This window comes from Panthera pardus, unplaced genomic scaffold, assembly GCF_024362965.1.
Source record: "Panthera pardus isolate Hobbes unplaced genomic scaffold, ASM2436296v1 HiC_scaffold_8, whole genome shotgun sequence".
NCBI classification, from domain to species: domain Eukaryota; kingdom Metazoa; phylum Chordata; class Mammalia; order Carnivora; family Felidae; genus Panthera; species Panthera pardus.
In genome coordinates, this window is record NW_026527013.1 from 3,339,762 (window position 1) to 3,353,355 (window position 13,594).

Here is a 13,594-nt window from a genome sequence, read left to right on the forward strand (position 1 = left end):
GAGCCAGATCTGTCTCGTCCACTGCTCCACCCCCAGAGCCCAGCACACAGTAGGTGCTTCATCGGAAGTGGGCGGGAAGGAAGGGGTGTGAACCCTAAAGGCAAAATGCTACAGAGATCTCTGAACGTGCAGAGCCCGCCCCTGCTTCAAAGCCTCGGGTGGTTCCCTGTCCCACTTAAACTCCATCAGGCTGGGGGGAGGAGGATGGGGAGTTAATGTGTAATGGAGGCAGGGTTTTAGTTTGGAAAAGATGAGAAAGTTCTGGAGATGGATGGTGGGGATGGGTGCCCAACAGTGTGAACGGACCTCATGCCACTGACCTGTGCACTTAAAAAAAAAAAAAATTAATGTTTACTTTTGAGAGAGAGAGAGAGAGAGAGAGAGAGAGAGCATAAGCAGGGGAGGGGCAGAGAGAGAGGGAGACAGAATCCCGAGCAGGCTCCAGGCTCTGAGCTGCCAGCATGGAGCCCGGCACGGGGCTCGAACCCACGGACCTTGAGACCATGACCAGAGGCCAAGTCAGATGCTTAACCAACTGAGCCACCCGGTCGCCCCCGAACTGTGCATGTTAAAACACTTCCATGGTGCATTTGAATTCATGTGGATTTATGTGGATTTTGCCACAATAAAAACATTTTTTTACGCTCCTGATCTGTGGGGCCCTGCCTGCCCCGAGCCCTGGCCCTCCTCTCCCTCCTGATCTGCACCTGCTCCTGCCGCCTCCCCTCCCGGGGCCGCTGTGGCCACCTCGCCCCCTCCTCCAAGCATGTTCCCACGTCCCCCACACTGTTCCCTCTGCCCGCACGCCTCCCCACAGCTGCTCTCTCACTCAGCACATCTCAGCTCAAGGGTCACCTCGACAGGCCCTCCTTGGCCACCCCCCACACCCTCACCCTCTACCTAGCACATTACCTGGCCTTTTCCCCACTGCACACATCACTCCTTCAAATCCAGTCCTAATTTGCAAGTGCAGGACCGGTCTCCCCAACTAGGCTACGAACGCCATGAGGACAGGGATCTTTGTCCCCGACGGTGCCTGGCATATAGCAGGTGCACAGTAAATATCTGCTCAAGAACGAATCGGGAACCGGCCCCATCCAGAGGAAGATGCCCCCCCATTTCCACACCCAGCTCCCCAGAATTCTGCTTGCCACCGCGAGTAACACAGGGGCTCCCAGCTGCCCCCGGGGCAACACCGCGGTCCAGGTCCCGCCCCCAGGAGACAGAGCAGAGCCAAAGCCTTGGGGTGCCGGTGGTTGTAAACAGTTTTATTGATGGGGAGGGGGTTGGGGGAGGCAAAGTCCAGAGAGGGTCCAGGACTCAGCTGGCCACTCAGCTGGCATGCATGGTCAGCTGGAGGTCGAGGGGGAGGTCACGAGGGGACGGGTGGCATGGGACCCTCTGACCACCCTGGGGCCGTATTTACAGTGGGGCCCGCCCGCCTTCCCCGCCCCCCGGACCACCAAGCCCTTTGGACAGCTGCTGCCAATGTGACTTCCGGGCAGGCCCTCCCGGCCCCCCTGCCCGAAACCCCTGCTTGTCTCCCCTCAAAGTCCTAACCGGCACCTTGGAGGCCCCCCGGCCTTCTGGAAGCCCCGGCGCCGGCTCAGCCAACGCCCAGGCCGCTGGGGCCACCGCCTCGCACACGGACACGGACACGTACACGGCACGCGCGGCCCGCCCCGACACACACACACACACACACACACACACACACACACACACGCCGGCAGCAGCCCTCGTGGGCGCACGCACGCGCACACACACACGTCCCTCCCCTTCCTGGCCCCTTGCACACGAACACGGCATGCACACGCCGCACACACACCCACACACGCCAGGAACCTGGGTTGAGGAGGGGCGTGGGGGGTGGGGCTGGGGGTGGGGAGCTCGGGTCGCAGACGCGGCCCCTCCCCATCCCACCGCCTCCAAGCGTTCCCGCCCCGCGTCCCCCTCCCCCCCCCCCTCCCCCGGCTGACACCCCAAGAACGGAGTTGTGCAATTGGATAGAAATCTGCAAAAGAAACGCCAACTGGAAAACAAACCCAAATCCACGCGCAGAAGGTCAACCTCAAATCCGTAGCACATTCCTCCCGCCCCCACCCCCGCCCCCACCGCCGCCTCAGTGTCCCGCGGCCCCGGGCGGGGCGGGGCGGGGGCGCCGAGCTCGTTGTGCTTCCGTGCGGCCCGAGGGGGCCCCCCCACGCGGGGCGGGGCGGGGGGCGGGGGTCGTGAGCACCCACTGGAGGGCTTGGGCCGGCCCTCTCGCTCCTGGTTCCCGTGGCTGGCACCGCCGAGGCGTCGGGGCCACCGGCCTAGGGCACGGGGGGGCGCAGTCCTGTCCGTGCCCCCGTACGAGAGGAGGTGGGCCAAGTCCGTGCCGGGCCGCGCGTGGCGGCCGCGGTGGCGGTCGCCCGGCCGGCCCTCGCCGCTGTTGAACGTGTGCGTGCGGCGCAGGGCGGCGGCCGGCGGGCCGTGGGGGCCGGGCCTCCGCAGGCTGCCCGTGGGCGGCGGGCTCCAGGGCCGCGGGAGGCCGTCGGCGGAGGCGGCGGCGGCGGAGGCCGGGTCCGAGGGCCCGGTGGGCGCCGACACGACGCGCCGGCGGTCCGGGCTGGCGTGCGGGGTCAGCGGGAAGTCGCCGTGCGCCGCGCAGGCCGGGCCGGGCGTAGAGGCGCGCGTCGGGGCCCGGCTCTCCGGGCACGGGGGGCGCGGGCGGCGCGGGCGGCGGCTCGGGGGCGCGGGCCGGCGCCAGCAGCAGCAGGGAGGAGGACGCGGACGCCGAGAGCAGCGGGTGGCCGTGCTCCCAGGCGCGCGCGCCCAGGGCGTGCGGGTGCGGGGCGGGCAGGCGCTTCTGCGGCAGCGGCGTCTGCTCGGAGCGTGGGCAGCAGCCCCGAGTCCAGGTCGTGGGGGCCGCCCTGCAGCAGCGTGGCCTTGGCCCAGCCGTTCTGCATCAGGGGCGCCAGCAGGGCCTCGGGGGGCCCCCCGGCGCCGCCGCCCCCCGCCGCCGCCGCCGCCCCCCAGCCGCCGCCCCGGCCCCCCGGCCGCCCTGCGCTCGCCCAGCCGGCTCACGCTCAGCACCGCCTCGCCGCCGCCGTGCGCCAGGATGGCCTCCTTGTCCTTGCGGCGCGCCAGCTCGCGCCGCTCGCGGAGGCCCACGTACCAGCCCACGCTGAAGCCGGACACGACGGCGCCCACCACGAAGGCTGCCACGGACGACGTCACCAGCAGGTTCACCGACACCAGCCCGGCGCGCTCCTCCGCCAGGCTGGCCCGCAGGAGTCCTGGCCGGGGAGGGCGGGCGGGGCCGCGTGAGCCGGGGGCGGCGGGGACGCTGGGGTCCCCGCACCGCCCGCCCCCCCCACCCCCCGCCGCCGCGCCCCGCTGGCCCCGCCGGCCCCGCCGGCCGTCCGCCCTCCGCCAGTGAGTCCGTCCGGCCGCTGGGTGGTATCTCTGTGTCCCTCTGTCCGCTGGGGTCCGTGTGTCCTCTCCGAGTCTGTGTCTGTCTCTTGGCCTCTCTCTCTGTGTCCCTCCCCCGCCACCCCCTGCTGGAAGTGAGGCCCCCCCCGCCCCTCCCATGCCCTGACGGAGGCCAGCACCCGCCCCCAACACACACACGCGCACACACACGCGCGCACACACGCACATGCGCGCAGCGCGCACTCCACTTACCTGTACAGTCCCCTAAGCCTGAGGTGCTGGCCCCAGACACGTCCTGCTCAAAGGTGCCTCTGACGGGGAGGTGGGGGGCGAGAGGGGCAGTCAGCAGAAACCTCTCTCAGAGCCTGATGGTCAGGGGGGGGGCAGACCCCCTCCCCCACCCCCGTCCCCCAGTACCTGGTGCCGGGGCTGAGGAAGACGCAGGAACCATCAGGGGCCCACCCACAGTAGGGGTCCTGACTGCCAATACAGTTCCTAGAGCAGACGGTGACCCATCAACCACAGTCCCTTACGAGGCACCTTTCAGTGTCAATTCCAGGGGTGCTTGTGACAAATCGGCACTAGAGGCTCCTATCCCCCCCCCCCCGCCCCCCCCCCTTAGAGATGAGGCTCGGGACAGCGGGCTCAGGAAAGGGTTTCGCCGCGTTGAGGGGCTCACACTGAGACTAGGGGGGTCTCAGCCTGCACACCTGCTCCTGGCACCCACTTTAAAGGCGGGGAGACAGCTGCCTCCCCGGTCCCCAGCTTCTTCCGCACCTGATGCTCTTAAAGATGTCAGCCAGGTCTCACGCCTTCCTCTGCCCGCAACCCTCCAGGGCTCCCACCTCGGTAAAGCCCAGGTCTTCCCTGCCCTCCCTGCTTCCCTCTCTTCCCCTCGCTCACTCTTGCTCCAGTCAATCTGGCCTCCTTGCTGTTCTTCCAACGTACCAGGCCCGATCCTGCCCCAGGGCCTTTGCACGGGCGGTGTCCCCTGCCTGGCTCATTCTTCAATAAGCCAGGAGGCTGCCGGGCCCCGGACTTGCATTGGACTTTCCCCACTTCCCGTGCTCATTGCCCCTTATTTCCGCCCCCCGGTCACCTCCGCAGCCCGCCCCAAGGGGCACTCACTTCATGCACCCTGAGTACTGCTGGCAGCGGGCCACGGGCACGCGGACCACGCAGCGGGGGAAGGCTGCCAGCAGGCCACCCGAGGCCCGTGTCCAGCTCCAGACTCAACAGCCGCCGCCCCGCCTCACCGCTGCTGAACCGTCCACACCTAGGGGTGAGCGGATTGGTAAGAGTCAAGGGCGCGCCCCGCCGCCCCGCCCGCCGGGCCGCCTCTGTGCACTCCACCTGTCCGGCCGGTAGGTCTCGAACTCCTCTAGGAAGACACTGGGCCCAGCGGTGCCTGAGGCGCTGGCGTTGGGCCAGATGAGGAACTTGAGGACGGTGCCCACCTCGGAACCCAGGAAGACGACGGTGTGGTTGCCCCAGGGGCCGGCGCCCACGTCCACAGCCACTCGTGTCAGCTGGTGCCTGGGGCCAGGGCGGGCAGGGGTCAGGCGTGACGAGACCGCACCCGGGCCAGGCAAGGCAGACACGGGGGCGGTGACGTGGGTGTGTATCTGGGACAGACAGACCACCAGGCCGGGCTCCGGTCTGGGCCCGCCCTCCCCCCCCTCCCCGCCGCCCCCGCCACGCATGGGGACTGACCGCATTAGAGAACGCACGATCCAGGGCGCGTGGCCCAGAGAGGGCACCGCTTCGTCCATCAGGGGGTGGGTCTTGACAAAGTTGAGGATCTCATCGGGGAAGGCGCTAGAGGCATTGTACTGCATGCCGGGAGCCGCGCAGCACCCAGGTCTAGGTGGGGAGGAAGCGGTGGACCTGAACATCCCCACCCAGGGGCTCTGATTTGCCAGGGGGACCTGCCGCCCTGCCCAAACGGCCTCAGCTTTCTGCATCTGTATAATGGGTACAGCTGAGCTCAGCCACAGATGACCACCTGGAAGTCCCAGCCCTCGGTCCGCGGGGTCAGGATCCCCCCCCCGGGCACCCGTTCCGGGATCCGGGGGGGGGGGCTCTTACCGGGGCCGTGGCACCTGGTCCTCCGGCACGGGGGTCCAGATAGACTCGGGGGACTTCTGCTCACGGAAGCGGCCTTCAAACACGGCGGCCACCTGCGTCATGTCGAAGGCGCAGACAGCCGAGCCGGGGATGCTGGGGGAGTTAGGTGAGAGGGAGCGGTGAGCCCGACGGAGGGCAGTGCCTTGGACGCGTGTGGGAGAGAGTCTTTGTCCCTGGGAGGCTGTCGGATGTCCAGCCCCCTGGGCCGGAGATGCCCCCACCCATCCCGGTCGCTCTGCTTCCTGAACAGGGCTCCTCTGTGGCCACCAGGGTCCAGGCGCCCCCCCCCCCCGTGACTTGATTGACGTCCAGTCTCCCAGATGCCACTCGTGGCTCCTTCCAGACCATTCCCAGGGGGCTTTCCAAACACGCAAATCTGACCTTGTCTTTTGCTCCTCACTCTCCCATGGCTCCCTAGAGCTCTCAGGATATAGTCCACTCTTCTCCCAGTGGCTCGTCACCTCTCTGCCCTCATATCCTCTAGCGTCGCCCTAGCTTGCTCCTCTCCAGCCACAGGGGCTTCCTTTCTATTGGTGAAACCTACCAAACTCACGGCTGCCTCGGGGCCTTTGCACATGTTATTCCTCCAACTTGGAACGGACCCGGGAACTACATGACGAATGTGGGACCCCTCCGCTCACGTCCACCCAGTGCCCCAGTTTGCTCCCATCGGGGTCCTCTGACCTGTTGCTGGGGGTGGAGAAGACAGCAAGGACCACCGGCCGGCCCCCCAGGCTGACCACGCCCGTGACAGCCTGCAGCACGTTGAAGTAGAAATGGGAGTCGCCAGGCACGGAGCAGTTGAGCCGCGCCTTCAGGAAGGACGTCCACTGCTTCTCCAGCACCCGGGGGGAGCCCCCCACGTCATTCTTGCACACCCGGGCCACTCGGGACACCACCACCTGGTGCAACAGCAGACAGACGGGGGGGGGGGGGGGGGTCTGAGCCCTGTGTCCGCCAGCCAGGCCACGACGGAGGAGTGTGGCCCTGAGGGATCCCAGTCGCCACACCCCTCCGAGCAACGCGTTCCCCAGCGGAAACGGGGGGACGTCAGCGATGATCGTCGCGGCCCTGAACCTCGTCTGTTTACGGATCGCCCACTATGGACCAGGGACTTTATCCGTGTGTGGATGGGTGGACAGATGGGTAGAGACGGATGGGCGGGAGGGTGCATCGGTGGGTGGGGGGGAGGGACAGATGCGTGGTTGGATGATGTTGAGTTGGTGGGTGGGCAGAGGAGTGGGCAGCGGGTAGGGGATGGACAGAGGGTTGGGGGACGGGGCGGGGGGACAGGCCAACAGCGACAGCGCTAGGACTGGGAGCCAGAAGTGTCCCCTGCCCTCAAACCCATGAACCGCACCCCTGAATGTCTTCCGGCCTCAGAGGCCGGGTCCTGGCTGGAGTGGAGGGTCTTGAGGACTGGAGGTAGAGGGCGGACCCTCTCGCCCCAGGTGGAGATTCGGGGATCCCCCTCTGCTCCCCACTGCCCCTGACCAGAGCCTCTCAGCTCCAGGCCCCACTGCAAGGGCCTCTCAGTGGGAGGGTAGGGGTGAGGATCGGACCTTACCTTCTCCAGATAGTTAAACTCCATCGCGATCTCCCGGAAGAAAAAATAGATGTGGCTGCCCCACTCCACCGCGTGGACAAAGTAGGGCTCTGTAGGAGAGGAGGGGTCAGAAGCCAGCCCCCGATACGAGAAATGGTGTTTCTGGGGCTGTGAACACATCGGCTGGGGTGACTGCTTTTATAGTGAAGGGGGGACATTCGCTGATTACCCAGGCAAAAATAAAATAGACTCAAAGAATTTTCGGGGGGGGGCGGTGTGGGGTGGGGTGTCAGAATCCTAAAATCACTGTGTCTACCCTCCCCAAACAGCAATGTCTACTATTTTGGTCACCTTCCTCCCTAATGTGTTGAAGAGCTAAGCTCCTGCCATCCCCCCTCTTGTGATTCCTACTTCAGGCTTCTAAGCTACCCGCTTCCAGCAAGTTCTACTTTAGCTCCAACGCAAATCTTTCCTCTGGCTTTATCCTCAAAGAGGCCAGTGAGTTGCAAAGATGAGATAGGAGCCCCCCACCCCCACCCCCCGCCTCCGTCTCTGCTGGGACTCTTATTCTGGTGGGGGGATTTGATGAATGCCTACCCCACCTTTGAACCACTTGGAATCGTGTTTCACGGTACGCAGAGTGGGCCGGTCCCCCAGGCTGCGGTAGATGACGGCATCGATGGCTAGGAAGTCAGTAACGGTGGCCGTGAAGAGCATCCCTTCTGGATGGGTGTGAGTGGGGGGAAGCAGGTGAGAAATTAGATCATAGAGGCCGGGGGTGGGGTGGGTCAGTACTTGATCTTCCAAGACTGAGCCCAGAGCCCAGGGGAGCTCTGTCCCTAGGCTGAGCCCTGACCCCATCGAAGCCCGAACCCAGGCTGATCTCCAACCCCCCAGCTGAGCCCTGACCTTGGCTGAGTCCTGACTGTGGCTGAGATTCTACCCGCTTCCCAGCTGGACAGATGGTCTCCCAGCTGCCTTCATAATAACCCAACTCCAAGAGTGGAAAATGCCACACGGTGCTCAGGGCTGGGGTCCCATCAGACGGTCAGAGTTGGGGGACACTCACCAGAGAAGAGGGCAACGTTGGCATGTTTGGGATCGTATGGGCAACGGGCCATGCCGCTGATATTGTCCCCCAGGGGCTGCAGTGTGTCCATCTGCAGGGGGGGGGACAGGACCTGAGTAACAGAGCTCCTGGCCACACCTGGCAGCCCCGTCCCCCCCCACCCCCCCCAGGGAATCGTGGCTCTACCCTGGATGCTGTGTGATTTGCTCACTTAGCCCCTCTAGGGCTTAGTTTACTGATCTGTGAACGGGTCTAAGAGTCGATCCTAGTTAATCCCATAACTGGCTTGTAGCTTAAGTAGCTATGGCTTCCCTGATCTCCTTTGGAAGCCTCCTCTGGAAGCTCCCGTTGAGGGGCCGAGGAGGGCTTATCCAGCAAGACTTCCCGAAGGAGGTGATGTGGCCTGAGGCAAGAGTAGGGCCGGTAGAGGGCAGGTGAGCAAAGACCAGGAGGTTGGGGCCTGGGGCAGGCGGGGCTTCGAAGGGCGGAGACTCACGCTGTAGTTGGCACACACGGGGTTGAAGGCATTGGAACCGCACACGAAGAGCGTGGATTCGTCGCGAAGTAGCAGCACCTTTACAAAATTCCGACACTCGCCCTGGGATGGGGCGGGGAGAGAGAAGCCATGGTGGGCGTGGTCACGGGTGTGGGCGTGCCCAGTGCAGGGGGCGGGGGCAGGGCAGAGCAGATCTGGGAGGGGGCGGGGCGGGGCCGGGCTGTGGGCGTGCCCAGTGCAGGGGGTGGGGGCAGGGCAGAGCAGATCTGGGAGCGTGAGGGGCGGGGCCGGGATGTGGGCGTGCCCAGTGCAGGGGGCGGGGGCAGGGCAGAGCAGATCTGGGAGGGGGCGGGGCGAGGCCGGGATGTGGGCGTGCCCAGTGCAGGGGGCGGGGGCAGGGCAGAGCAGATCTGGGAGCGTGAGGGGCGGGGCCGGGACGTGGGCGTGCCCAGTGCAGGGGGCGGGGGCAGGGCAGAGCAGATCTAAGACCGTGGAGGGCGGGGCGGGGATGTGGGCGTGACCAGGGCTGAGGACATTATGGGGGCGTGGCCAGGCTCTGGGCGGAGCCGTGGCCACACGAGGGTGCTGGCCTGGGATGAAGGCAGAGGAAGACTTGCCCCGGGCTGGGCGGGATCGGGGAGCGGCTGGGGGCGTGGCCAGGGTCCACTCACCTCCTGCTTGCCCTTCATCCGACACACGTTGATGTCACTGGGGTTGGAGCGCCAGGTCAGTTTCTGAGGGCACAGGGAGTGGTGAGGGATCCCCGCAGCCCTAGGAACCCCCGCGGGGCCGCGCCCCATTCTTGCTCCCCAGCACCGTGTCAGGCCCCACCCCCCAGGCAGAAGCCTCAAGTGCGCCCCCACCTCTCCCACCTGTGTCCCCTCCTCACCCGCTGATACCGCAGCTCCGTGGTCGTGGGGGGCTCCAGCTCCACCCGGTACAGGTTGTCCCTGGGGGGGGGGCGGAGAAGGTATAGTTCGTGAGCAAGGGAGTCTCCAGCCCCTGTCCCCACTCTCTGTTCTCCCTGGGGCAGAAGTCGTATCCAACACCGAACACGCAGGGCTGTGCCAGAGCCTCAGCCCCAAGCAACTGCAACACCGAACGAGCCTTCGTGTGCTTGCGCCGGCACCACATGCCTCCTCGTCCCCTAAAGTGATCCACAGGTTCCAGCACGCCCCACATACCGTGACATGGGCCACCTCACGTTCACACGCCCCTCTGCCGTAGGGGGCTACACCCAACGTGATGAACTGTCCAAAGCCCTTTCATCGGGTGCCCTCTCAGCACCTCTCAGTCTCCCCCAGGCTCTTCCCCTCCCCCCCATGCCGCAGAAGCTGCCCTGGTCAAGGTCACTGGCGACCTCGTGCAAAGTCCAGCAGTCACATGGTCTCTATTCCTCCCCCTAGCCCGCAGCGTCTGGCCCGTCCCCCCTCCGGCTGGGAGCGCCTCAGGGACCTGGCTTTCCTCCCATCTCTCCAGTCCCCTCCGTCTCCCACCCCTTCCCTGGTGCGCAGGCTGGGCCCTCGGGCCTCTTCTCCAGGGCAGCCTCGTCCACTCTCAGCACTGGAACCGCGTCTCAGCCCCACATGCCCACAGCCCTGTCTCCAGCTCGGGCCTCCCCTGGAGCTCCAGACTCGGGGTCCGGCTGATCCTGGAGTCTCCGTGCGGGGGGCTCCCGGGCGTCTCACACTCAGCTTGGCCACGCTGCACCCGACTGTCCCCTACACCTGCTCCTGCCTTGTCCCTCATCTTGGCCGAGGCTGCTCATTGCTTCCAGGGACGAAGGCCACAACTTAGGAGTCACCCTCAACACCCATCAGCCGATACTATGTGCACTGCCTTTAATGTCTATCAAGAATTTACCCACTTCTCATGCCCTCCGCGGCCACCACCCTAGTTTACCCTGAACCAGGGCGGTAGCCTTGCCTTGGTGCCCCTGCTCCTGCCCTCCGTCCGTCCTCCCCTCAGCCATCAGCAGAAGGTGCCTGTGGGCACCTGGGTCAGGGCCTGCCTTCCTCTGCCCACAGCCCTCCAGGGCTCCCTTCTCACTCTGTCCCCTCCCTGCCCTTCCCTCCTCACCCTCTCCCAGTTTGCTCACTCTGCTCCAGTCAGTTGGGCCTCCTCAATGTTCCTCCAACACACCGGGCCGGATCCTGCCCCAGGGCCTTTGCACAGACTATGCTCTCTACCCAGATTTCTCCTCCCTCCCCCTCGAGATGTCCCCAAGCCTGGGGACCCCACTCAGGTCTCAACTCAAATGTCACCCTCCCAGAGAAGCCCTCGTGCCCCACATCGGCACCCTCTGTAGAAACCCAGTGAATTTTGACCAAAGAGCTGTCCCCACCGGGGGCAAACCGGGCTGTACCCACAAGAGAGTTCAGTTAGCACCCTTTATAAAATCACACCCCAAGGGCACAAATCTGTACTCCAGCCAACGACCTGCCCCATCATGCATACCTCCCCCAAATGCTATCACCTGCTCTCCACGCCTCACCCTGCACACTCTGCCCGACAATCCCTCATACCTGTCCCCGATGAACAGCGTCCTGTTGACCCGCAGGACCCGCTGGATGTTGAGGTCGTCAGTACCCTCTGCTGGGGTCAGGCGTCCTGGCCCGCTGCCCACGAACACGGGGTAGTGGTTCAGGTCTGGGGGAGGGGTTGGGGAGGGGTGTGATCCCGGGCCGGGATGAGCCTGGCCTGGTGAGCCCCTGAGGAAAGTGGGCCGCAGACCCAGCTGGGAAGCAAGACCCTCCCTCGCGACTCCCCCTCCCCTGGGACCCCCCCACTCACAGTCCCTGGGGGCCACGCTGAGCGGCGGCGGCTCCTCGGGGAAGAGGCCATTAGCTTCCCCCAGTAGCAGCAGTAGGAGCAGTGGGGCCGGGCGAGGAGGGGGCGCTCGCGGGGTCCGCATGGCGAGGTCGGGGTGACGAGAAGTGACACCTGAGAGCGAAGGGCCTGGCGGTGAGCGGCGCGACCTGCAGTCCCGCCCACCGCCGAGAGATGGCGCACACGAGCCGCAGCGGCCTGGCCCTTCAAGCAGCCAAAAAATTCCCCATCAATGGGGGACGATGGCAAAAAAAAACACCCCCAACCACGGCAATAACGGTAATGCCCGCACTTCAGTCTAATTATCCGAAAAACTTTCCGGCCACAGCGCAGTGAAAGCTCAGGAAACGGTTTCCAACAACTTCATAGTGACAATGTTTAAATAACTTTTAAACAAAGGGGGTTTTCAATCATTGTAAAACGCTGAACGGTCACGATAGACAACAACACTTCAAGACACGTATTTAAATAATTCAGCCTCAAAACATGTATTCAAGAATCCTTCGAATTAAAACACAACATTCATAAAATGAAAGGCTCAAACAACCAACGACAACAACAACAACAACCCTCAAAGTCTCGTGGAATTTTATAAGCCGCCATCTGGGAACTGCCACACTAGAATCGCAGAATATGCCAGCTGGCCTGGGACCTCAGAGGCCCCCCGTTAGTCTGACTTCCTTCCCAAGTCCGGCCTTTCTGGCCTCTGCTGGAATACCTCTGTGACAGGCGCCTCACTACCTCTTAAGGGAGCTGGCGTCACCCTCCCGTTGAAGAGAATTTGAAGCACCTTCCCGGTGTGTAGAGTGGAGACTTCCCCTCACGTAACGATCGGTTGATGGAAGTGAGCAGAACTCACTCTCTGGAACCCAGCCCGCCACACCCCTACCCGCAGGGGTGCAGTCCGGACGTCCTGAGTAAGAAACCTGCAGCCTCGTCCTTCCGGGAAGCCTCGGGCAAGCCCTGTGCCTCAGTTTCCCCGTCTGAGCAGCAGGGACATCGGCACACGGTGTCCTGGCCTCGGAGCTCCAGGTTTCTGAACCCCTGGAGGTGAAGGTGGCGTGGGAACTTTGGCCCTGGAGTCCCTGCCTCTGAGGATTTGGGGCCAAAAAACAGGAAGGCCTTGCGTGGACCAGCGTGGCTTCCTCTCCATGACCCTGGGCTTCCGGGATTTGTGACTCAGCAGACGCCCGGATCCCACATGTTCGTGGGACATGGTTCTGCTTCCTTAAGAGCTTCCTTCCCTGGCCCCTCCCCTGCTCCGGAGCCACCCATGGCTCCCAGTGACCCCGATCTAGGCCCCGGGCTATGGCCACCACAGAGCAGTCAAGTCCCACAGTGCGGCCGCCGGCCTGCTCTTGCCCGATGAACCCTCCTGCTGCTGGACCCCTGACCTCCTCCCAGACACCTGCCTGGGTCACCCTGGCCTCTCAGGGATTCTGTCCTTTTTTTTGTCTTTCAAACATTTTTCTTTTGACATTGTATTAAATGTATATAATATAAATTTACCATCTTAAAAAACCTTTTTTTACATTTTTTAATTTATTTTTGAGAGAGAGAGAGAGAGAGAGACAGAGCACAAGTAGGGGAGGGGCAGAGAGGGAGGGAGACAAAGAATCCAAAGCAGGCTCCAGGCTCTGAGCTGTCAGCACAGAGCCAGACGCGGGGCTCGAACTCACGGACCGCAAGATCGTGACCTGAGCCGAAGTCGGCCGCTTAACCGACGGAGCCCCCCAGGCGCCCCCTAAATTTACCATCTTAACCATTTTTAAGTATACACGTCAGTTAAGCACATTCACGCTGTCGTGCAACCACCCCCACCCTCCGTCTCTAGAACTTTCCATCTCCCCAGACTGAGACTGTGTCCCCGTGAAGCACGGACTCCCCGCCCCTGCCCCAGCCCCGGCTCCCACCATCTACTCTCTGTCTCTGTGGACGGGACGCCTCTAGGGCCCCCTGTGCGTGGGGTCACGCGGGACGTGTCCTTCTGTGTCCGGCTTCCGTCACCGCGCACAGTGGCCTCCGGGTCCGTCCACGCGGTGGCAGGCGGCAGGACGTCCTTCCTTCCTAAGGCTGGATCATTTTCCAGCGTGTGGATGGACCACATTTT

At 64.1% G+C, this 13,594-nt stretch overlaps 1 protein-coding gene across 1 annotated transcript; it reads right to left on the minus strand.

Annotated features, from left to right (window-relative positions):
* Positions 1-1,247: 1,247 nt before the first annotated feature.
* SEMA6B (semaphorin 6B) lies at positions 1,248-12,884 on the minus strand. Its single transcript, XM_053897012.1, is given in 21 exon segments — positions 1,248-2,649; positions 2,651-2,875; positions 2,877-3,042; positions 3,044-3,281; positions 3,670-3,728; positions 3,835-3,912; positions 4,546-4,631; positions 4,633-4,693; positions 4,771-4,953; positions 5,131-5,280; positions 5,506-5,637; positions 6,229-6,446; positions 7,112-7,200; positions 7,693-7,812; positions 8,160-8,250; positions 8,656-8,757; positions 9,327-9,389; positions 9,545-9,605; positions 11,181-11,304; positions 11,449-11,598; positions 12,374-12,884. Coding segments are annotated over 20 exon segments (3,594 nt in total). The 5' UTR covers positions 11,570-11,598; positions 12,374-12,884; the 3' UTR covers positions 1,248-1,422.
* Between the last annotated feature and the right edge of the window lie 710 nt (positions 12,885-13,594).